Source organism: Petaurus breviceps, unplaced genomic scaffold (genome assembly GCF_028583685.1).
Source record: "Petaurus breviceps papuanus isolate PSGF00001 unplaced genomic scaffold, PetGlider_PUasm1.0 90760, whole genome shotgun sequence".
NCBI classification, from domain to species: Eukaryota; Metazoa; Chordata; class Mammalia; order Diprotodontia; family Petauridae; genus Petaurus; species Petaurus breviceps.
Window position 1 is genome coordinate 9,098,368 of NW_027187338.1, and position 26,049 is coordinate 9,124,416.

General features: G+C 39.4%; 3 protein-coding genes and 1 long non-coding RNA gene across 5 annotated transcripts in view; 3 read left to right on the plus strand and 1 right to left on the minus strand.

The window, feature by feature from the left end:
* Positions 1 to 26,049, plus strand: part of KPNA6 (karyopherin subunit alpha 6) — a 387,231-nt gene that overhangs the window by 96,196 nt on the left and 264,986 nt on the right. The window lies entirely within an intron of this gene.
* The window catches only part of TMEM39B (transmembrane protein 39B), a 319,933-nt gene that overhangs the window by 96,196 nt on the left and 197,688 nt on the right, over positions 1 to 26,049 (plus strand). The gene's annotated exons all lie outside the window — the stretch shown is intronic.
* PTP4A2 (protein tyrosine phosphatase 4A2) overlaps positions 4,470 to 26,049 on the minus strand; it is a 38,592-nt gene continuing 17,012 nt past the window's right edge. For both annotated transcript variants that reach the window (XM_069068043.1, XM_069068042.1), the window contains exons 3-6: positions 25,734 to 25,826; positions 9,611 to 9,741; positions 8,061 to 8,135; positions 4,470 to 6,993 (exon numbers count right to left, since the gene is read on the minus strand). In XM_069068043.1, the coding sequence (XP_068924144.1) occupies positions 6,885 to 6,993; positions 8,061 to 8,135; positions 9,611 to 9,741; positions 25,734 to 25,826 (408 nt within the window). In that variant the 3' untranslated portion in view covers positions 4,470 to 6,884. The remainder of the gene's footprint in view (positions 6,994 to 8,060; positions 8,136 to 9,610; positions 9,742 to 25,733; positions 25,827 to 26,049) is intronic.
* On the plus strand, positions 21,420 to 21,887 carry LOC138146277 (uncharacterized). The gene is made up of 2 exons (XR_011164444.1): positions 21,420 to 21,608; positions 21,801 to 21,887. It is a non-coding gene; the product is annotated as an uncharacterized lncRNA (long non-coding RNA).

Genomic DNA, 26,049 nt, shown 5'->3' on the forward strand with positions numbered 1-26,049 from the left:
GCTGACACCCGGATATCTGCAGGATGGTCTCATTTTTACACCAATAAAGACAGTAGGCCTTCCCCTAGGGCCCAATCTCTAGAAGATATGGAGGTCTATGTACCAGCAGTGAATAAGCAGGCCCTGGTCTCTGCAGCAGACACACAAAACTCACCTTTGTCTCCTGGACCCCTTATGTGGAGAACCCAAGGAGGGGGGTCAACATGGTCAGAGGAGCTGTTTTGAGCAGACTACTTTTGTTGCCAGTTACATCAGACTTTCCTGATTGCTTAAAAGCCTCTATATTTTTGGGATAGTGGGTAAGCAGAGGCCAGCCTAGGAAGTACCAAGCTAGTACTTTAATATAACTCAGCCTGGGGTCAGGAGTCAGGGCACCCTCCTGAACAGTGCCAACCAGAGAGCCAATTGCTCCTACTAACCTAAGGTAGAAATGTGGAAGTTCAGGAAGGCTTTGGTGTTAGCAGAATCGTGCCCCCTCCGATATTTGGCTCTTCAATGACTGCAATGTGAGGGTGGACAGAAACTCTTAGGCCAGGACTTCCCCAAAAGATCAAAATCTAACTTGCACAGTCAACCAACCAAAAACAAAAACCCTATCTCCTAATCTTTACAAAATGCTCAATGGTTTGCAAAGCATTTTTACGCATGCTCTACATCTCACAAAATCCTGTCAGGAAGGTGCCATGGTCATGCCGGAGGTTAGGGGGCCTGGCCCAGGGTCAGGTCCCATCCAAATCTAACTCAGTCCCGCATTCTTTTCACTAAATTGCCCTGGTCTTTCAACAGTCTAGCACATACTGTGCGGAATGAAGAAAAACAAGTACGTCTGCTCACCTTCTCCCCACCAAGGACCAGTTATGTCCAGAGATCACACTGCACCATCGGCACCAGAAAAAACCTTTAGAGGTGAAACGGACCTCAAAAAGCAGCTTACCCAGAGAGGGGAAGTGACTAAGATGATTTAGAAAACCAGTGACAGAAATGGGACTCATGCAATGGGAGTCAGAAGATCTGGATCCCAGTCTTGGCTCTGTGGGAACTTGTGACAAGCCTTCTGGCCTATCTGAGGCTCAGGAGCCTTTCTGTAAAAGGGAGGTAGAGGACTGGATGATTTCTGAGGTCTTTTTCAAAACAATCAATGAGTTTCCTCTTACAAGTTTTCCATATGACCAAGCACTAATTGACCTTGTTTACCAAGTGACTCACTCTGAACACCAGTCTAAGCAGTTTCACTCAGTTAATACATATTCTAGATGTGGATGAACAGCAGATAGGCTTCTTCACGGAAGTGGACAGTATCCAGCCCACTTCTGCCTCTGGCCTTTGCTCACTGTTCGCTGGGCCTGGGAGATCTTCCCTTCCCCCTCTTTTATCTGCTAAATTCCTACCTCACATATAGTCCAAGTCAGCTGCCATCATCTTACTTCCCTGATGGCTGGTCACCAAGAAAACCACCCCTCTCTAACGCATTTAGAATATTATTGTAAATTATAATTTTATCTGTAATTCTTTTCATTATAAAATTGTAATAATTATGAAATTATCTATAATTTATCAGTAAATTTATCTTTATTCTCTACTGTACTGAAAGCTCCATGAGAAGAGGGGTTTTGCCATAACTAAATTCTTTATCTCCCCAAAGTTAGCGGAATTGCTTTACACATAGTAGGTAATCAATAAATGTTTGTTCTCTGTTGAACAGTGATGCTGCATGATAAGAACCAGCCATCCCAGAAACACTAAAGCTACTTGAATCATATTCCTCAAAGGACAACTGTCCAGATGGGAACAGAAAAACAGTATATTTGTAAGTGTGGGGTAGCCACCTCAGGAAGGGAGGATAAAGAGTGAGAAAGGTAGAAATCAAGAAATCATAAAGACTGGGCATTTGGTTAAGAGTGACTCACAAAACACGTGGGACTGTGTAGACAATTTCCCTGCATGGCAAACACTTACACTGCTCAGATCTTCCAAGCTGTTCCCAATGTCAGTCATCACTGAGAAGCTGTCAAGCAGTCTCTTTCCTCTTTCCATTCTCTGCCATGTGATGGGGGTCTTCAGATTGCAAGAGAACTTGTAGTAATGAATAGAAGTACTGTAAATTAGCCCAAATTTAATTTAAATATCTAATTTCTATATCCATTAAATTTTACCTGCTATCAATCTCCTGGTTCCAGGTGCTAATGGCAAACCCAAATGAAAGTCAAATACAACGATTTGCATAAAGCATTAGGTGATTAATGGGTATTTTTCATGCAGCTGTGATCAACTCTTCAGTTCTAGAGCTGAATAATTTTTAATTGAAAACATTTATGTATGCTAATCCACATTAAATTGCATAATACCCTTCAGTTTCCCCATGCATAGCTTCAGATGCTTTTCACATTACTGCGATCACATTTCATATTTCCTGATTTTAAAAGGCATTACTATTTTGCACTTTTGAAAATCAGACTGATTCTAAGTGATCCCATGAATCTTAAAATATAGAACCTTTTGTTATAAAAGGAGATTAGAGTTAAACCCACCCGTATTAATAAATCCCCATTTGTGTGCACTATTGAAGCTTGGTGAAAATGTGCTAATTACAAGCAGTCTGAACTTGTGGCTCTCTGAGACACAAGTCATGGGGTTTAACTAGAAAAGCATTTTCTGAAAAGCCATTTATCTACACTGAGTAGAACTGAAGCACCAGTGGCCTGGCTCCAGTTATGATTGGGAAGACACGTCCAGACTGGTTATCTTATGCCTCTGCAGGAATTTAGGCCATGCATTAATGCACTGCAGATAAAATCCACTTGAAAATTTCTTCCAACTGGACTAGAGTGATACTGCCTGGGTGCAAAACTAGGCAGGAGCAATGCAATGTCAACTCTAAAATACAAACCGTTAAAAACCAATGCCCCAGTTTGTGCCAGTCACAGGCTTCATTGTGGCTGATTTGCACAATTGAAATTAACTAGATTCTTCAAAGGAGCTCAATTAGCAAAAACTTGTACTAAAAACGGCATGCAAATTAGCACATTGGTACTCAAGGCCAGTGCAACAGCAGGAGTCCTAGAACCTTTTTTGCCATCCCTTCAAAAATGATGGCCCAGGCAGATCTACCACATAGTCTGCTGCTACGCTCAATCTCCAGGTTCCCAAGGTAGTGAGGAAAGGCAACTTGCTATTGGCACATGGTCTCAATGGATATGGCCACAAGATTTAGACACAGGAAATCTACGCTGGTCAGACCATGTCTGGAATGCAATGCTCAGCTCCATTCTGGGCGTAACATAGGAGGAATACTCATAAATAAGAGGAAAGGGACACAAAAGTGATGGAAATGGAAAGCTCTGAAGGATTAAAAATCTTGAGATAATTTGAAGATAATATAAGCCCTGTCTCTACATATCTCCAAGAGTTATATGGAAAAGTAAATAGATATTCTGCCTCAAACCAAGGAGGGCAAGTTCCAATGAGCCTAAGTCACAGGCACACTGATTTTAATTCAAGGCAAAGAAAATTTTTATTGAGAAATGGTGTTGTCTAAAATCAGCCTGGGTTGACACCTGCTTTTGGGAGAGTTCTTGCCCAGCTGACTACAAATGTCAGTACTGAGAAACAGGAATGAAAAAGAAGCAGTGAGGGGTTCCTAATGCTCTTGAGGTAGTGCCCAGGTGAGTGTCCTCCATGAAAAATATCCTTGGAATCAGACAAGCCTCCTTGCCCATATGTCTTCCCTTTGGCCTCCTGAACCTAGTATTTATACCTTTCCCCAATCTCCCACCTGCCCTGCTATGGAGGCAAGGCAGAAAAAGAATCCTTTTCCCAAGGTTTCAGTATGCTAAATAAAAATCTCAAGTGAAAAAAAATTGGAGAAAGGGCACTGGACTTGATCCCTTCCAACTTCAAGAATTCTGTGATCTTGTCTATCTACCAATACTCCAGCTGACTGTAACCCAAAAGTTACAACATAACAGAGAATAAAATAACTTCATTCATCTAATCAGCTCCTATAAAAGTTGATATGGGACAAAAAACCAATCTAGGACTGGATTTAACGGAGCTAACCATTTACACTAACCACAGGGACCACTCACCACCCACCCTCCCTACCACCCCCAACCACTGGGCATGGAAAGTTGACATTCCTATTGGGGCCTCGCTGTCCTTTGAGAGCTCAAGAACAGTAGTCATGCTTGTGAAAAATCTATGAAATAATTCTCTAAGATAGTGAGGTAAGATGTTGTGCCCAAGAGCTGAACCAGAAAAAATGACAGATGCATCCCAACTCCAGTTAGACTTGTCCAGATTTCACACCTGGGCTGCATGACATCTTAGTGATGCTTACCAGGCTCTCAACTCATCTCATCTCTACTCACTCAAAGCCTGGGGCCCAGAACAAACCTTTAAAATAACAACCCTTACAGAATAACAAATCACAGCAAACCCAAGGGAAGAACAAATGCAAAGCCAGGCAAAGAGCATGTAAAATATGTTTTATTGTTCTTTAAAAGGGTTCAGAGTTTGTTTGGAATCAGGTTGCACACCTCTCAATCAGTCCGACATCTCTCTTACCATGTCAAACTGGCTTCAGCTAGCAATACTTCATTAAATTCAAAAGAAAAACTTTTTTAATTTCACGAAAAAAAATCCAGTTCTGAGAATAGTTAACATTAGTCTGTCGTTCAAAACAAAAAGAGGGCTAATATTGACTATAGCCTTGTACACCCTTTCTTATTAGACAAAACCAGGAATGTTCTCCTAACTAGGTAGGCACTGATATTGCTGGACACTATACTGCCCTACCTCTTAGCAACAATGAAAATAAATTTTTCAAAGGCAAGAGGCTTATTATGGTATTGATGAAATAACCTTTGAGCAAATAGACAGCCTTGTCTGAGTTTTGAGGGGTGCTGTTTTGATCTTAGGCCTATGTTAAAAGGAATCTATTGGCATGTTCTGAAATAAATTTTGGATAGTACCATCATTTTTTTAAACTTTAAAACCCTAGGAACAATTTAAAATGCATTATTTTGTGTTTTCAGGGGAAAGGAGAAAGGGAGAAAGAGAATAATCTGCAGTTTTGCATTTAGCTAACAATCAAAACAGAACTCTGGGAACAGGAAAAGAGGCAGTTCACATAGCCGGCATCTGAGGTATCAGTGTGAGACAAGGTACCGGCCAGTCCATTCCCACTGACCCAGCTGCTCTAAACAAATGAAAAGTTTTTGGCTCTGCACAGCAAGACACAGCAGGACAAGGTGACCCTAAGCCCGTATCTCAAGCCTCAGAAGTGGAACGATGTTACATATGCAATGTTAGGGTGAAAAAGTACAAGGGCCCTAATCAGGGCTCTCCCACTATTCTATCAAACCAGCCTGGCTAGAAATGTTGCCTGGGAAGGAGCAGGAAGTCTAGATTAGCATATGGAACCCAGCAAGTACTCTGCGCAAATAATGCTACAATGATCCACGAGCAACCCATTCCAGATTCTCTAGGCTCCAATTCATTCAAGGTCTCTTCTCTACCCTGCCATGGCCTGTGGACTAAATATTCAATAGGCATTGTTGGTTTTGAACCAGTGATTTTAATCTCAAAAAAGAATCGAGTAAGAAAAGAACAAGGCAATCAGTGGTTAAACTGAAACTGTACACAAGGGCCAGTTTGGGAATACCCACACCAGGCATTTATTTATTCTCAAGCCCACAATTGTGGACTGTCTACTCTGACTATCCATGAAAACTCACCCACAATATGCAAACAAGTCCTGAAACAGGCATTTCAAACCATTGGTGGGCTCTGACATTGTCCGACACCAAATCTAAATGATGGCTACAGCTGGCATGTCTGTAATGGGTAGAAAAAAAGTATGCTAACTCCCTGCCTGGAAAGGCCTCTCAAGGAAGAGGACCAGTCTGACCTGGAAGAGGGAGGCCTTTCCTCCCACCTCGTAAATAAAAGTTCATCTTCCCACAATCCACTTAGCTTTTGCTCCATATTCTTACTTAGGCAATAGGAGGAAACAGTTCATCTCTCAGCTAAGTTCTTTGGACAAGTATGAATGCACACATAACAGAAGATATACTCCTCTTAATACTACCCCCACCTCAATTACAAAAACAAAATCCAACACAAAACAAAAAAAAACCCAACCTTCAAACCACCCCTCCCCCCCTAAAAAGGGTTCCTCGGCTGCTCTGCCTAATGGTAGGTTGAATTTTAAAGAAAAGAAAGACTAAAAAGAACATTTCGTTGTTATTCAAGACTAAGAACCAATCCCCTGGGCCACAGAACACAAATGCCACTGTTATTTCTAAAAGTGCCCAGTTGGGCTTAAGGCTGTCAGACTGTACACACCCACAGCAACCAGGGCTCCTCCTAGCCTCTGTCCGCATACACATGCACTCAAGCACACAGACACACACACACAAAAGGGGGGCAAGGGAAAGATAACCAGAGAGGAAATGCCACAGGGAGGTGGATGGGCCAGGCCTAACTGTCAGGTGTGTTCCCCAAACAGATGGTTTTTGCACAGGCCAATGTTCTGCTGGTTTTCCTTAGAGACCCCATTTTGAAAAAAGTTAAAAAAATACAGGAGGTTTAGAAATGATTCACTCCTGGCAGAAATTCAAACTGCAACATTGGGAGAAAATCATCCTTCACTGAATTCATCCTTTTTTCCCCCTCTCTTTAAACTTTTTGTTATTCACGTTATAGAGGGTTTTCTTTTTGTTTTGTTTTTTTAAACATTAGGACAGAGGTTGAAGAGCACTGACTCCCATCACTACTTTGATGACATAGTTAGATTCCAGATTCACATTTCCAGGTACCAAGAGTCCCCACCAAAAAACAACAACAACAACAACAAAAATCCACAATCAAATTCAGCTTTTTCTCTACTGAACACAGCAATGCCCATTGGTATCTCTGAAGCGTAAGCGCATCTTAGGTCGGTACTTCTCAAGGTAAAGCAGCTGTTTGGAATTGAATGCTCCCCTTCTTTTTCTGAAAATAGAAGAACCAAAACTTAATGCATGCAAAATTCTCCTTGCTAATTAATCTAAATACGTTGTGGTTGCTGTTTTCAGCCCAAGTCCATCCTAAAACTCAAGACTCCTAAAAGCTACCTCTTTTCTTACGGGGCATCACTTCAAACAGAAAAGGGCTGCAATGAAACATTGTGGTCCCCCTCCAGTAGAAGGAGTGGAAAAATTCCCCTCAATTCTCTGTGGGCTGTGTTGTACAAATGGCTACACTAAGATCAGAAAGGCGTATCTTAAGACATTTAAGAGAATAACTTCTGCCCAAGAGAGTAATGTGTTACTTCATCAGCTTACGAAGTGGTATGCTGGGTGTTTTTTTCAAAGAGCAACATACATTGAAGTACGGGGAAGGAAGGGCCATGCTTCAACACAGGAATAGGGAGTGTCTTCTGAGAAGAGTCTTATCCAGCAGACACTAAGAAACATTTCAGGATCCTTGATTTGGTTCTATAAGGGACTGTTCTGCTCTTCTGAGGGGGTGTCTCTTTTGAAAATGGCCATGATGGTAGCTGCCAACATTTCTGGCCAGCATTAGGTCTTAGCTAACATAATCTATAAATTGTTACCACCCTAACTTTGGGCATGAATAATTGGGTGTTGACTATTAATACAATATCACAAAGAAATTAAACAATTCTTCATACATAGTTTCTTTTTTATTCATAATGGTACTGAGAGTTAGGGTCAGTTTCTAGGTTATCACAAGCCCTGTTGGAGCCTGAATAACCCTTACTACTTATCTATGCTGCTTCCCTTCATTCAGACCACGTGAGCATCTGAATTTGCCACACAAATTAGGAAGTCCACAAATCCTCAGCACAGTGTTGCCTCTGAGAAATGTACTGGGTCTCTCTTTGTCAGTCATAGGTTTTTTAGGCCAAAGACAGCAAGTTAATATGTACTGTAAATGAAATCTTTCTCTCTTCCACCTCTCCTTAGCTCATCATCTGCTCAGCAGACGAAAACCATTATGAGTCTCCTATAATGCCTTGTACCACAGGCTTACTGAACACACAATTCCATACTTACTGTCGTATAAACTGAACTGCATCTTCATATTTCATTCCACATTCAATCAAAGCAAGTGCAACCAGCACAGGTGCCCTGCAAAAAGAAACCCATTTGTAAATACCCACAAATCTTTTGGATTAAAGGATTTTTAGACACAGGATTGTCATGCTTACTAAAGAAGCACTTTTTTCCCTAGTAAACAAAGTACTATAACAGTATCTCTCCATTATTACAACTTCTTCTTAGAAAATCACTAAATTTAAAGTTATATCAAAAGATCTTTGTGTTTGAAATGTCATTATTTATATCTGAAAGCTCTCTAGATCCGCCATCCAAAATGTAAAATTCTGACCCTGACCATTATCACAGAAAAAGAAGCAAATACATTATCCAGTCTTGCAAGAGTGCTTTCTAAATTCTCATTTCCAGGATGGTGTTAATACTTCCCCTCATTGGATGCCCCAAAATTGCTATAATCCTTTTTCGTGAGCTTAGGGAGAGGATTGGTGATTGGAAACAACTACAAAGGTTGCTCCTTTAAGTCCAACACAGGCTACCAAATGCCATCCTAGATTATGAGCACACAGCAGATACCAAAATGCCCAAAACTGGTCTAGAAAGCTCCCTTCAGCTCCAGGAGACACAACAGGAACTGCTTTCTGAGCTGCTGAAAAGGCAAGAACAAGCAAGTGTAGGGTCTGAAAAGAACTAAGCCTGAGTCACCTTTATCTTGAGGCAAAAATAGTTTCAACTAATGTTCTAGTCCAAGTTCTTATCATAAATAGGCAGTTTAATCTGCTGACCCAAAAGGTGCAATGCATTTTGGGATACTGCTAAAAGAAAAAGGCTTTTAAATCATAACAGTCACTAATCTTAATAAATCTCTTTGGGGAGATTAAAATAAAACTATCCATTCTCTTATAGTTTCTTCATTTAAAGCCAAAAATAATCATCTTTAAGGATGTGATGCAAACCTTTAGCTCAAAAACAGTAATAAGTGCATTATATATAAGTATAATCAGCTGAATAATTACTTGGAAAAGTCAAGGGAAAGAGAATGCTAGTAATCTTCAATGTTTTTTAATGCTGAGATATAAGGCAATTACATTATATTGATATCACCAACAAAGCATCTACTATATGAAATATAATACCAAGATCAACTGTAGCAGGCAAAAAAAAAAACAACCAAAAAAGTTGAAACCACATAGATAAATCATCACCAGCCCTTACTCTCATTTTCCTTTCTTCAGGGTAATTTAATATTATTTAGTGGCACTGTCGATGCTCAGTGGCTTCAGTCATGTCCAACTCTTTGTGACCCCATGCAATGGTTTTGCCATTTCCTTCTCTGGCTCATTTTACAGATGAGGAAACTGAGGCAGACAGGGCTAAATGACTTGCCCAGGGTCACACAGCTAGTAAGTATCTAGGCCAGATTTCAACTCAGGTCATCCTATCTCCAGCCTTGGTGCTCTATCTACTGCACCAATTCTGACAAACTGAAACCTTCGGCTGACTTACCTTGGCATGCTAATGAATTCACTGAAAAAATGCTAAGTGCTTACCTTCCCAGCCCTGCAACGCAGTGCACAGCAACACAGCAACCCGGCTCTTCTCGAAATTTGCTTTTTAATAGGTTTAGCCAATCATCTACTATCTGATTAGGAGGTGGAGCTCCATCATCGAATGGCCAGTCCTTGGAAATAATAAAAACCAGTACATAAAGTTGAGTTTCTCCCAAAAGAATATTATATAAAGTGTATACACACTATAAACAGGGAAAGCCTGGCTACTAGATTAAAAAGTATTCTTTCTACGCATATTCTTGATCCCTGCTAGAAAATGGTCCCATCTAAATTACAAAAGGTATCCAAATCTACCCAAATAAATTAACCTCAATGTATCATAATAATCAATGAATCTAATTTCATCTGGTACAAGTTACTTCACCAGTTATAATATACAAAAAAATCAAACTGGTATTTTACCAAACATACTAAGAGTTCAACAATAATTTAGTTAGACATTTGCATTACAATTAAATCCAAGAAAAAGTTAAGAAGGAAGAAATATGGCTTTAAAATGGCACACATAAGAAATCTATTGAGCAAACAGAATTGTTTATCTGCAAAGATCTTCAAGTATCACCATCAGACTGCTCTAAGTTATGAAAACAGGCCTCATTTGTATTACTCTGAAATCTCCAGTGGCTCAATGGCTCTAACTGAAACACACTATCATCATGATCTGCCCTCACAGAAAAGGAAAAGGGCCAAATACTTGAAAAACCCTGACTGAACTGTGCTTCATAAGCAGAGGACAGCCACGTGGTGGGATCCTGTGCAAAGAGAAGACAATTCTCAAATGATCCATTTTTTTGGATCTTGACTCTGTTCTGTCCTGGTTTCAATTAAGAGCCTCTGGCAAACACACAGGATGGGTCAGGGTCTAAGTCTCCTTCCTATCTGGTAGGAAGGAGCCCTGAAAAACAAAGCATGGCAGCTTTAATAGGAAAAAAATAGGATTACCCTTCCAGAAAGCCTCTCCTTGTCTGTAAGAACAATAGTCAGTACTTATAAAGTCCTTTAAGGTAAGACCACTTTACACACATTTCATTTGATCCCCAAAACACCACTGTAAGATTTAAAGATATAAGATATAAGATTTAAAGATATAAGAATGAGCCATCTCATTTTACAGATGAGGAAACTAAATAAAGTGGACAGGCATAAAGGAATTTGTCCCAAGTCACTTATCTACTTGAGTGGCATGCAAATCCAGACCTTTGACTCCAAATACAATGCTCCTTCTACTATACTACAGTGTCTTCTTATACTGAAAGGGTAGCATGGGGTTAGTGTCATAGAAAGAGTGCTGGACTAAAGAGCCAAGAGAGATTAGGATTCAAATCCTACCTCTGACACCAGCTATGTGGCTATAGGCAAAACTCTCCATCACTCTTAAATGGGGATAACAATACATGTATTTCCTTTTTCTGTCTAGGACTCAACCATCCTTCTGGTCACTCAGGTTCACAATCTCAATGTTATCACCAATCCCTTATTCTCATTCACCCCACATATCTAATCAATCAAATCAAACTTTTTGTTTCTACCTCCACATTTCTCCCATCTGCTCCCAGGTTTCTAGTCTTGAGGTCCTCACAACAACTTGCCTGGATTACTGGAAGGACTGCCTATACCCTCTAAGATCAAATAGAAATGCCTTAATTTGCACTCAAAGCTCTTCACAACCTGGCCACAACCTCCTTTGCCAGGCTTATACACTATATTCTCCTCTCTTCACACTATATACTATGACACTCAAAATGGCCTTCTTCCTGTTCTACACACAATGCATGACCTCTCCTGTCTCTGGGCCCTGGTTAGCTGTCTCCCAGGCCTACAGCTTGCACCCTTTCTCATCATCATCTCACAGAATCCCTTGTTTCCTTCACAGCTGGCCTCAGGAGCTGTCTTCTGCATTAGGCATCCTCTGGTTCTACCCTCTGAGAGTGAACACTCTCTTCCTCCATAATCTTGGCAAACATATAGAAATGCGGATTGTCTCCCAGTTGGGATATAAGCTCTTTGATATGAAAAATTATCTCCCCGTGCTTCTTTTACAAAATTGGGGAACCATAGGTATAATATAGTATCAGACTTTTTCAACTAATGGTTAGATTAGGTGAACTTTTTTCTTCCTTTTTGTTTTCTTAATTATAAGAGATGGCTCTCTGGGAGGAAGGAAGGATGGGAGTAGCAGTGGACCACACAGTGGAGAATGTAGGCAATTAGGCAAAAACAAAAAGTATTAATAATTTTTTTAAAAAAGAATCTAAGCTCCCTGAGGGCAAGGACAGCTTTACTTTTGTCCCTTTATCTCCAACACCTAGTGCAGTGACTGGCATATATTAGATATTTAATAAGCTGACTGAAATACTTCAGAAGACTGTTGTGAGGATCAAGTGAGATAAAGTATATGAAATGCCTGGTAAAATTTAAAGTACTTTGGGATTCATTTGGGTAGCATAATTGACATACAGTTTTTGGACTTTAAATCAAGAAGAACCAAATCCAAAACCTGCCAGGCACTGCCTAGGTATGGCCTAAGGCAAGTCACTCCAACCTCTCTCAGCATCAGTAATCTCATTGGAAAAATGGGGATAATTATCTCACCTGCCTCCAGGTTACTCTGAAGATCCACGGGGATAACATAAGTAAAGTATTTTGTAAACCTCAAAGTCTACATAAATGCTATTATTATTGTTATTGTTGTCATTCAGGTCATTTAAGTATTTCAGTATTTTTCAACTCTGACATCACTGGAAATCTCCTTGGCAAAGATACTGGAGTGGTCTGCCATGTTCTTATCCAACTCATCTGACAGATAAGGAAATTGAAGCCAACAGGGTTAAGTGACTTGCCCAGAGTCATACAGTTAATAAGTGTCAGAGGGTGAATTTGAACTCAGGAAAATGAGTCTTCCTGACTTCAGGCCCAGCGCTCTTGTGTACCATGGTGCCACCTTAGCTTCTCTATCATCATCATCATTATTACTAAGCTTTTATGCCACTCCAACAGCCTCCAAATTGGTGTATCTCAAGTCTCTCCATTCTCCATACAATTTCCACACAGTTGCCAAATTAATATTCCAAAAGCACAGGTCAGACTTAGGTCTCTCCTCAGCTCAAAAAGCTCCAATGCCTACTGCCAACTCTTCTGCTTGGCATTTTAAGTCCTTCACAAATAGGTTCCATTCTACCTTTCTGGGCTTATTACAAATTCCTCTTCATTGTAAACTCTCTTCTAGCCAAATGGTCCGTTGCTGGCCCTCATCTCTAACAACCATACTCATGCTGTCTCCCACATGAAGAATGCCCTCCTTTCACCTCTACCATTTTCTCACAGACTGCATCAAGTCCTAGCTCTTACCAAAGGCCTTTCTTGATTGCCAACCTCAACCCCTGAAATGACTGTGTGTTTGTTTATAGACCAAAAGCTCTTTGAGGGCTAGGATGGTAGCACCAGCACCAACACCAGTACCCCACCTAGAATTTAAGTAGGTACTCAATTAGCATTTGTTGGATGACTGATCAGTTGATACTCAATTATTATTACTCTTCAAGGAGAATAACAGGCACTGAGATCTTGGATCCCTGAGAGGCAGAAAAAAAAATACAGTATTCCTAAGGACTCTCCAAGGACACAACACAAAAAGGCAGATACAAACTGAAAAGTGACAGGCCATTGAGATCTAAACTGTACTCAGTCTTATCACCACCAGGACCCTTCCGTTTAGCCTAGTAGTCAAGCTGCCACATTACAATTCAAGCTGTCAGCTGCTCCCCATAATTACAGCTGTCAGGATTAGCCGTAGACATTCTACTCTTGTAGAATTTGAACTGTATTCAGCCATGCTGCCATGTCCTCCATCTTGGTTCACTCTCTGCACTACTCCCCAAAATAATACTTAAATGGCAACATGAAACACAGTGAACTTGTACACTGCTCTTCTGAAGCAGTTTCCATCAAAACATCAAAGCATTTTCTCCCCACTAAAGTCACAATTTAATAGCCTCTGAACCTTAAATCATCATATTTGAAATTATCTTCATCCTATCCCAGTATATCACAAACCTGAAGAATTCTTTACTGGATTAATCTTACCTAATTTTATACAACTACTCTGAAGGACACCATTCTCTGCAGGTGCACAGCACATTGTTAATCAATAAAATCATGAATTGCCTTCGGATTCACCACGAAACAACTAGGTTTGAAAAGGAGAGAAATTCTTAACTTAGCTCTAAATGACCTTGGTTTTTTCAACTTAAGTTAGGCATATAATTTTATCTATCACAGATGTGTTTTTTCCCCTAAAGAAACTGGCCAGCATCAACCTTAAAATAAACTGATACCTGCTCTAAACCAGCTAAATTTTTGATTTTATGATGATGCTTACCAAAACTACTGATTCAAAACCTAACTCCTGTCAGAAAAAAAAAAAGCTGATTTCCCATCTGCCTGGTACAGATACACTCACAACAGAAAAGAATAAATTTAGAGTCAAAAACTAGTCTAACGCAGGTAACTAATTTAGTCATGCAACACTTCAGAGCTTAACATACAATTCAGGAGTCACAAACAGGGCCTACCAGCTAAGAAGAGTTTTTATATTTTTTAAATAAAAGTTTTATTGCATTTAAAAATGTAAAAGCCATTCTTTGCTTTCAAAAACAGGCTGCTAAGCCCTCAAAACAATAATTTGCCAACTCCTAGAATAATATATTCTGGTCAGAGAGATGGTATATATGTGTAAATTTTTACTTATCTAGATATTTTTGGGGGGAAATAAAATTACATGCTATGTTCATATTTTTTAAATTGTCACATATTAAGTACTGATACATAATTTCATATTGATTACCTGATGGAGAGAACGTTGCTACCATCATCACCTTTTTCCACAGAAATATTTTCCACACAAAACAGTTTGAGGTATGCTTAACTAAATATCACAATTATTTTGACTTAATTTTCTTTTTCTTTTCTTTCATTTTGCAATTTTATTTTTAGTTCCAAATTTTCTCCCTTTCCTTCCCCACCTATTGAACAGGCAAGAAAATCAAAGCTAATTTTATAAAAATGAATTCCATTAGCCCTGTCAAAAAAAGAAAGATGAAACAGAAGAGATGCTTTGGTCTTTATTCTAAATCTATCACTTCTGTCCAGAATATACAAGAAAACAAAAGGTGATCTAATCTAAGGCCTCCTGCACCAGGTTGTTTCACAGAATCTTTTGAAATTGTGGTTGGTCACATGGTGCAATGACCAAATTTACTAGACTTTGCTCTTCTCAGCAATGCATTGATCTAAGACAACTCCAAAAGACTCACGATGAATATGAACTATCCACATCCAGAGAAAGAACTATATGTCTGAATGCAAACTGAAACATACTATTTTCTCTTTTTTTGCTTTTTCTCATTGTTTTTCCCTTTTGTTCTGATTATTCTTTGAAAACATGACTAATATGGAAATGTTTAACATGTATAGCCTATATCAGATTGCATGCCATCTTGAGAAGGGAGGTAAGGAAGGAGAAAAAAATTTGGAACATAAAATCTTATAAAAAGTGAAAACTATCTTCACGTGTAACTGGAAAAAATAAAATACTATTAAGTCGGGGGGAGGAGAAAGAATTGTGGTTGTTCACTGTATTGATCAGTTACTAGGTGTTTCAGAGTTGGTTGTTCTTAAAATATTGCTGTTTTTATATAAATTGTTCTCCTAACTCTGTTCACATCAGTTCGTACAAATCTTCCCAGGTTTTTCTGAAAGCATCTTTTTCATCATTTCTTACAACATGATAGTATTCTATCACATTCACATACCACAACTGGTTCTGCCACTGCCCCCAACTGCATCTCATCAATTTCTAATTCTTTGCCACCAAAAAAGAACTGCTATAAATATTTTTGTAAATATCAGTCTTTTTTCTCTTTCTTTGGTCTCTTTGGGGTATGGCTCTATTAGCAGTAGGCCTGGGTCAAAGGGTACACAGTTAATAGCTTTTGGGGTAAAATTTCAAACTACTTTCCAGAATGTGTGAACAGCTCCACCAGTAGTAAATTAAAGAACCTATCTTTTCCACAGACTCAAACATTTTTCATTTCCCCTTTTCTGTCATCTTGGCCAATCTGATGGATGTAAAAGTTGTTTTAATTTGAATTTCTCTACTTATTAGTAATTTTGAGCCTTTTTTTTTTAATGTGGCTACTGATAACTTGGATTTCTTACTCTGAAAACTACCTATTCAGATATATCCTTTGACCACTTATTACTTACGAAATGGCTCTTATTCTTACAAATTCAATTCAGTTCTCTGTACCTTAGAAATGAGATATTTATCAAAGAAACTTCATGCAAATACTTTCCCCCTCCCCCAACTACCTGTTTCTCTTCAATTTTTAGCTGCATTAGTTTTGTTTGTGCAAAAACTTTTTAATTTTATGTAATCACTAGAGTATGACTTTACTCATTATTTTAGGAAATAAAATCCTTGTTTTTTTTTAAATTTACTTCATATAAACACACACATATCTGTATCTGTATCTACATATCCTCATATAACTTCAATTTCAACCATCACTTACTATGCACCTATTATATGTCAGTTACTCTATTATATTGGGGACATAAAGACAGCACAGCACCTGTCCTCGAATCAATCAACCAATACTGAATGAAATACCAAAGACTTCATTAATTGAGAATACAAAGACAAAAGTCAAACAATCCCTACCTTCAAAAACCTAACATTCTAATGGAGGAGACAACATGTAGATATTTATCTATTTAAGATACAAGAAGATACAAGGTTACCTAACGTAAGGCCTCCTGTACCCTAAGGCAGCAATAAGTTCAGAATAAGTTCAGCTTTGAAACAAAGAGGAAGAGGTGAAAGGAAAGCAGTCCAGGCAGGGGGGATGGAGGGGGGGAGGTGCTTTAGCTAAAGCAAAGGTACAATGATGGGAGCTGAATTATGTGTCTGAATAACAGCAAACAGGTCAGTACAGGGTAGACTGAAGAAGGCATGGAAGGGAATAATGGAAGAAGACCAGAAAGGAGGGGTGGCTAGGTGGCGCAGTGAATAGAGCACTGGAGTCAGGAGGACCTGAGTTTGAATCCAGCCTCAGACATTTAACACTTACTAGCCATGTGACCTTGGGCAAGTCACTTAATCCCAATTGCCCCTCCAAAAAGCAAAAATAATAATAATAATAAAACTGGAAAGGGAGGAAGGGATCAGGGTATGAAGAGCTTTAAATGCCAGAATAGTTTCTATTTGATCTTAGAAGTAATAAGGATCCAATGGAATTCATCAAGCAGGGGAGTGACAAGGTTGGATTTGCACTTTTAGACAATCGCTTTGGTGACTATGTGGAAGATAGGAAGAATGGGGAGAAGCTTAAAGCAGGAGACTACTGCAATAATATAGGCAAAAGGAGATGAGGGTTTGAATTAGGGTGGGCACTATGGGCAGGGAGGGAGAAGGGGACACATACAAGGGAAACTATGGAGATAAAAACTAAAAAACTGGGCTATGTGTCTCTTGTCTGCTACAGGAGACAGCTGGTGCGACCGTGGATAGAACGATGGGCCTGAAGTTAAGAACAGTTCAAATCCAGCTGGCCTCAGATACTCGCTAGCTGGTACACAGTGTAATAAGGGTGGGGATGGGAGGTGATATAGTCAGACTTCCACTTTAGGAAGATCAATTTGACAACTGAGTGGAGGATGGACTGGAATGAGGAGAGACTTGAGGCAAGGAGACCCACAAGCAGCCAGGTGTGATCTGCTGGTGTGATTAGGGATAATATATCCCAAAAGCACATAACAGGGGCTATATAAATGCTTATTCCCTTCCTCTATCCCACTATGTGGGTGCGGTAGAAGCAATATCCTAACTCCTCTGCTCCATAAAACTAAGGACAGCTTTTCTTTAAAAGACATTAAAACTATCCTCGAGACTTCATTGGCTCACGGGACTAGAGACTCAGGCTACTGCTATCACCTCCTTGCTGCCTGTTACAAAAAGAGCTCTGAAAGAGGGTTCTGATGCTTTGCTAGCAGAGGAACTTCACTAAGCCAATCCGCCTGGGCTCTCAAAGCATATGCTTCTTAAGTATCCTTCTCCTGTGGAGCTAAGTAAATCTTCTTTTACTTACTGCTGAATCCTACAAGTGCCTGCCTCATTTCGTTCTTAATATCAAACATAAGCTATCAGGGTACTAGCTTGATTCAGGCCCATCCCAGAATGTGGAGTGAATAATGGCGAGGCATCCAGGATGATAATTCAGACTTTTTGCCCTCAACAGATACTAAGTTTTGAAGGGTGGGCTGCAGTTGGAGGGGGAGGATACAATGAGTTCTGTTAATGGACATGTGGAGATTGAGATGTCCAGTTTAAAATATCTTTTTCCATGATTCAGAACTAGCACTCACAGGGCGGGTAGGTGGCACAGTGAAAAGAGCACTGGTCCTGGAATCAGGAGGATCTAAGTTCAAATCCGGCCTCAGACACTTAACTTACTAGCCTGTGACCTTGGGCAAGTCACTTAACCCCAATTGCCCAGCCTTCCCCCCTCCAAAAAGAAAAAAAAAACTAACACTCAGGAGAGAGACATGGGCTAAACATAGAGATCTGAAGTCATCTCCATAGATAAGATTAATGAAGCCAAAAGAGCTGTTAAGATCAAGGAAGATGATGTTAAAAAAGAGTCGTAGTCTTAGGATACACTCAAAGGCTTACATTTCACTGAGGTAATACATGAATAGAGATCTGGAATAATAAAAGGCAAGGAGTTATGGGAATAAAGAGGAAATCCAGAGGGTTCTAAGAAAGTGTGGAAATCAAGAACGCTTTCACATGTGCAGGAGAGGCTATAAGGAAATAGGACCCCAGTCCAGCAATACCACTGTGTATTACATACTTATATTCCACAGGCCCCTCTAACACACATCTAAGACAGGACTTATTATCTTTCCCCTTAACTCACCCTCTTTTTTCAAACTTCTGTAGTTCTGTCAAGGGCATGATCATCCTTTCTAGTCACCCATGGCTTGCAACCTAACTTAACTCTATATTCTTGTACCTTCTAAATCCAATCACTTGTTGGGTCTTGTCAATTTTCCATATTTCTCACATCCATCTCCTCTCCACTCCCATGAAGACAGGCAGGGAGGTGGTGCAATAGATAGCTGGGCCACAGTCAAGAAGACCTGAATTCAAAACCAGTCTCTGACACTCACTAACTGTGTGTCCCTGGGCAATTTACTTAATCTCTATCTGCCTGAATTTTCTCAACTGTGAAATGGAGATAATAATAGCACTTGTTTTAGGGCTCCAATGAGATAATATTTGTAAAGCACTTATTAGCACAGTACCTGGCACATATTAGACACTTAATAAAGTCTTCCTTCCTTTCTTCCTTCGTCAGCATACCAATCAGCCTTTCATCATTGATTCTGCCTAGCATTTGCATACAGATGTCTCTCAAAAGGACTTATCCAGCCCTGACCTCTCTCCTGATCTCCTGACTCCCAATGCCCACTGTTTATTAGACATCTCAAAATGGGTATCCCAAAGACATCTTAAATTCAACATGCTTAAAACAAAGTCCTGTTGTTTTTTACCTTCTTAATAGCTCTCCTATATACATTCTTTTCTCTTCTAACACTGCCACCACCTTGATGCAGGCCCCAGCCCCCTATGCAGCCTGCTGATCTGTCTGCCTGCCTCAAATCTTTCTTCAGGTTAGTCCATCCTCTACTCAGTTGTCAATTTTTTTTAAAGTTAATTTATTTATTGTTTTCAACATTCACTTCTATAGTTTTAAATTTTCTCCCCCCGCCCTCTTCTCCCCCCTCCTACAGACTCTACCTATCCTATTAAACGTATTTTCACATTAGTCATATTGTATAGAAGAATTAGAATGAATGGGAGGAACCATGAGAAAGAAAAAAACAAAACTAAACCAAAAAAAATAGTCTGCTTTGATCTGCATTCAGACTCCACAGTTCTTTCTCTGGATGTGGATGGCATTTTCCATCATGAGTCCTTTGTAATTGTTTTAGGTCACTGCCTTGCTGAGAAGGGCTAAGTCTATCAAAGTCAGTCATCACACACTGTGGCTGTAACTGTGCACAATGGTTCTGCTCACTTCACTCAGCATTACTTCATATTGTCTTTCCAAGTTTTTCTGACATCTGCCTGCTCGTAATTTCTTATAGCATAACAGTATTCCATTACATTCATATACCACAACTTGTGCAGCTATTCCCCAACTGATGGGCATCCCTTCAATTTCCAGTTCTTGACCATGACAAAAAGAGCTGCTATAAATATTTTTGTACATGTGCGCCCTTTCCCCATTTTTATGATCTCTTTGGGATACAGCACTAGAAGTGGTATTGCTAGGCCAAAGGGTATGCACATTTTTATAACCCATAGTTTGGCATTTTGGCATAGTTCCAAATTGCTCTCCAGAATGATTTGTTCAGCTCACAACTCCACCAACAATGAATTAGTATTCCAATTTTCCCACATCTTCTCTATCAGTTGTCAAATCTTTCAAAAGTGAAGTCTAACTAGGTTAGTTCCCTATTCAATAAACTCCTATAGTTCCCTATTGCCTCCAAGACCAAATAAAAAATCCTATTTGGCTTTTAAAGCCCTTCATAACCTTGCCCCCTCCTATTTTTAGTTTTCTTGCACCTTAATCCTTGCATCATTCTGTGCAATCCAGTGACATGCCCTCTATCATCCAATACCCTCCATCTCCCTCCTGGCCTCCTGGCTTTCTTCAAGACTCAGCTCAAGTTCCACCTTTTGCAGGAAGCTTTTCCCAGTTCTCCTTCGTCTTAGTTGCTTCCCAACTCTGTCTCGCTTGCGCCTAATCGTTCACATGGTATGTCCCCTATCAGACTAGGAGGTCCCAGAGCATGGGCGGATTTGTTTGTTTGCTTTTTGTTTTTCCTCATATCCCCAGCCCTCAGCACAGGGCCTGGGACACTCACAAATGCCAGCTGGCTGACTCCCACCTGGACTGTGGAATAGTTCCCTAACTGGTCTCCCCATCTCTTCCCTCCCCATTCTGACCTACCACCTTTCACAAAGCTGCCAAAGTGATATTCCAAAAGTACAGAAAGACCCATGTCACTCACCTGCTCAAAAAGCTCCAAAACGTCCCATTACCTCTAAGATCTTCACAATATGATTCCAGTCTACCTTCATAGACTTAGTACATAACTACTCCCTTTCACATACATTCTACATCCAGTCAAACTGGCCTATCTACAGTTACTCCTTTATAACATTCCATTTTCTATTTCCATACCTTTGTGGAGGCTGGCCCAATCCCTTGAATGGTCCCTCTCCACCTCTCAGCACCCCTAGTTTCCTTTAAAATTCCATTCAAGGTCTTTGCTAAGCCTCCCTGCCACAAAAGAAAGTCCTTCTGCTATTGCCTAAAACTTTGAACATGGTTTGCATTTATTTATACATGTTATTTTTTCCTTATAGAGCAGAGACTTCTTAGGGGCAAGGACAATTTTATTTTTATCTATGAATCACCAGTAACCAGCTAAGTTCTGGCATACAACAGGCACTTGAAAAATACAGAACTTACTTGTTGCTTAATTGGGACCCATGTAAGCTCTGTAAGAATTCTGAAAGACAGAAGTTCTTTCCAGGCACAGGAGAGGGTGATGGAATTTCAGATTCAGGGGAACAGTTTAGCTGGAATGCAGAGTACATGAAGTGGAACATGAAACAGGACTGGTGAGAAAGGTAAGATGAAACCAGACTGTATAGGGCCTTAAATGCCTGAGTAGGAAGTCTGTATTTTGCTTGAGTAGGAAGCTTGTATTTTATCCTAGAAGAAATAAGGAGCCACTGAAGTTCAGTTTTTTGTTTTGGGGAGAAGCAATCGGGGTTTTAAGTGACTTGCCCAGGGTCACACAACCAGTAAGTGTCTGATGCTAAATTTGAACTCAGGTCCTCTTGACTCCAGGGCCGGTGCTCTATCCACTGTGCCACCTAGCTGCCCCTGAAGGTTTGTTTTGAGCAGGTGAATTAACACTGTCACAGTTGTGCCTTAGAAAAATATTCTGGGGGGTGGCTAGGTGGCGCAGTGAACAGAGCACCAGCCCTGGAGTCAGGAGGACCTGAGTTCAAATCTGGTCTCAGACACTTGACACACTTACTAGCCATGTGACCTTGGGCAAGTCATTTAACCCCAACTGCCCTGCCTTCTCCCCTCCAAAAAAAAAAAGATATTCTGGAAGCTGTGTGAAAGATGAACTGGAGGAGAGAGTAGAGGCTGAGGGTCCAATTATAAAAGCCTGAACTAGGGTGGTAGCCATCTGAGGGCAGATGGGAGAGATGGACAATAGAAAAAAAATCAAAGGGTTTTGCTAAACTGTTAAAGCTACATTTTTTTAAATGATGGGAAATAGTATATTTAGGGCTAATTAAGTAAAAAGTATCCTACTGGTGATTTCAGAATCTTGCTTATTCTAACTTACTCTCATAAAAATTAGAGAGAATATGGTATGGCCAAACGAATACTGAACTTGGATTCAATAAAGACCTGAAATGAAATTCAGGTTCTGAAATTTACTAGCTGAGTGACCATAAATAAATCATTTTACTTCAATGAGTATCAGTTTCCTCATCTGTAAAATGTGGATATTAACACTTTTACTTTCTATACACTATGTGTTATGGTAATTAAAGGGCTTTATGAAAATTATAGACCTATATAAATGTGAGCTACTATCACAATAAATTATAAAGAGATTGTGTTCAATTCTCAAAAACGAAGTCTTGACTGTAAACATATAATCTTAAATACATAAGCAATCCACTTACCTGCAATTCAATTCGACAAACATTTCTTAAGTATTTACTATATGCAAAACACGGATAAGTAAACATAAAGTACAGACAAAGTTATACAAAGTAATTTCATTTAGAGAGAAAATACTAAAAAGGCAGGTGGAAGAGGGGGAATGAAGATTAATAAAGTCCACTTGTAGGAGATAGTAACTGAGCTGTGCTTTGAAAAAGTTAGAAATTCTAAGAGGTGACAGTAGAAGAGTACATTCTAGGTATGCAAGGAGTGAAGGATCCACCCGTGCAAAGGCAGAAAAGCATGAGATGCAATATTCTGTATGGGGATCAGCTAGTAAACTTTAATGTAACTTAGTTGATCATCCACTGAAGTCTCCTCTGATGTGTAATCATGGGAGAAAGGTAACCCTGGGAGTTCAAAGCTTTCACAGGCCCCACACTAAACTGGAAAGGCTTCAAGAAGAGGCCCAAGGGGCAATTAGGTGGAGCAGTGGAGGAGTCAGGAGAGTCTGAGTTGAAATCTCATCTCAGACACTTGTCACTTACTAAGTGACCCTGGGTAAGTCACTTAACCCAAACTGCCTTACCCCCCACCCCCCAAAAAAGAAGAGGTTCAGTAAGAGTCTGTGAGTTCCAAGAGAGTACCAGGCTAGCTTGGTGGAATGAAGAGTGCCTCTTTCAGTAATGGCAACTCAGAATAACACTGAGGACTTCTGGCTGAGACAGTGCCCTGAACAGAGGCAGACTGTCCAACTACCATATAGCTAAGGATGGTAAAACTCTAAAATTTGCACCAGACTTAAAAAGATTAAGAAATCCAATAAGAAACTACAATAAGTTGACTTTTTCCACCTAAGAACCATACAAAACACCAGCCAGAAGCCCATGGATAAGAGGATAAAGGGGCCTGCCAACAGTACCAGGGCATATAGCCAAGCTTAGTTTTCCAGAGCAACCAAGACAGTACAGCCTGCAAGGCTGTATTTGGAGACAGCAAAAGTGTACAGAGGTCAGAAAGCCCCAGGGTGGAAACCCTAAAAGCCCAAGGGAACAACCAGAGTAAAGAGGCAATACTCAAAGAGGGAGAAAAAAAACTATCCCTGTAAAACCTTAGTATCTTCAAAACAGGGAGAGGGGGAAAGAGGTTTCTCGAGATAGACTGAATCTGTTCTGAGGATTTTAAGAAAGGAAAGGTAAAAGAAATATACTAGTACAGAAAAGGAGGAGGCAGAATTTATTTCTTTGTAATGTGGTGGAATTTACCAATTCTTTTAATTGGGAGGTGTAAGAAGCAGCATATGTATACAAATATTCTTGAGGGGAAAGGAGTAAGAGCATCAGCTGAACCTCATTCTTGGTTGAACTGGACAAAGGAGGGCTGTATGCATGCACGAGCGCACGAGCACACACACACCCACACCCTCACACAGATCAAAACTCATGGAAGTGTAACAAGTGTGGATTAGAAGGAGGTATAGGTTAAGAAGTAGGATAATATCAGGGAGGGAACAGCACCAAGCAAAACAAACTTCCCGAAGGGTTGATTAAAAGGGAAAAAGAAAAGACCTAGACTCTTTGGGAGGCACCCAACAAATGGAGCACACCTGAACAAACTGCTGTATGAATGTAATAAAATATTACTGCACCACAAGAAATGCTCCACAGAGATAATTTCAGAAAATCCCGAGTAATGTGACCTGATTCAGTGAAGTGAATAGAACCAAAAGGACAATTTTTCACAAGGAAAACATCAATATAAAGAAAAATTATTTTGAAAGATTTAAAAACCCTGATCAACACAATGATCAATAAAGTCTCCAGATAGCCTGTGAAAAAACACATTACACACCTCCTGACAAGTGCGATAGACTCAAGAAGGTACAGACAGGGACATACATTTCTGGACACAGCCACAGTACAGCTTTGTTTTGACTATGTTTACTTGTTACAAGGCTCTCTCCATTTTTAACCAGGGGGTAGGCAGGAAGATGTCTGAAACCAGGGAGATATTTAATTAAGCAAGAAAGAAAATAAAAGAGCAATAGTAATGCCTCTCCCCTCCCCTCAAAAGAGAGGGCCAAACAGCAAGAAGCCCAAATAGGGAAGTTTTTAAAGTAAAGTAGAATTTATAAGATACTTTTTTTTAAAAAGCAAGCAGTATGAAATAGATTTTCACTTTTATGTAACAGTATTTTTTTGCGTTCTGCTATGTATATGAAAATGCCCTTTGTCACAGTTCAAAATTTTTAAATAAATTTTTAAAAGATCATATACTAAAGAATATAAAGAGATTATAGGTACACTTAGTATCCAGATTAATGAAATCACTGTAAAAATGAACTAAATTTAACACATAAGACATATGAAAGCTTATAAAAGGGATTAATTTTACCACTGTTGTACAAACTTAATTCCTACAGGAGATTAAAAGACCACATGACAAATTTTCATGAGGGGAGATCACATAGTGTCAAAACTCTCATTACCTTACCACTTTCTATGTACATACCTGAAAAATACTCTAAGTAATATACATACCTAACAAATACTCTAAGTAATCTATAAAGAAAAGGTAATACATTACTACTTTCATTAGTATTTAGATAAGCAAAAGGAAGATGGTTTTTAGATTAGTAATAGCCAATGCTTTATTGTCAGATTTAGTCATCTAAGAAATCTAATCATGATACAACTACTCAGAGACCTAACACATTGTCATCATCTATGCTGACTACTTTCTAAGGTAAAACTGCCTTCTGATCCTTCTGATTCTCCCCCTTGTCTCCCAAACTATCAAAAAATTATAAAGGAATAATCATGTACTTATAGGAGAAATATTATCAAATATAATTTGTGAATACATGATGGAAATTACTTCCAGTTAGATTTAAACCAATGGCCTAGAAATGAAAGTTGAATATCACATTTATTAATATCCAAAGAAAAACGCTAATTTACATTTTCTTGAGATAAAGAGGAATTTTTAGATCACATGTATCTAATTAAAAATACCCTGCAATTCTAGACATTTTAGAGTATAGACGAATTAAAACTTCAGCAATTTACTAATAATTCAGGAGTCAAATGAGACTGCTAAACATTACTTTTTGGCATATCTTGAATTAGCAGTTTTTAAAAAAACAACTTCAATTTTTAGCAATCTAATTTGGCTTTGCTGTTTACAAACTTGGCCTGTATTAACTATATTATTTAATACTATATTTATATTTACTTAATAGTGGAAAATTATAAATACTACACACTCACTAGAACCTGGATTCCTTCTTTTTCAACTGGAGCTTTATCATACGTAGCATCACAAACGCGGACCAAAGTTGTCACACCATACTTCTTAAGTTCCTTTAAAGAAAAACAAATACAAGCATATTTGCTATCTGAATCTAAGATTAGGACTACAAAAGTTTAAAAGAGAACTGGAAGGAATGCTACAGATTATCTAATCAAACCTGCTCATTTTATAGATGAACTGAGACCTACAAGGAAGAAATTATTTGCCCAAGATCATTCAGATCAGTTCAGTTCAATGCAACAACCATTAATTTCTCAGGTGCCCACTATGTGC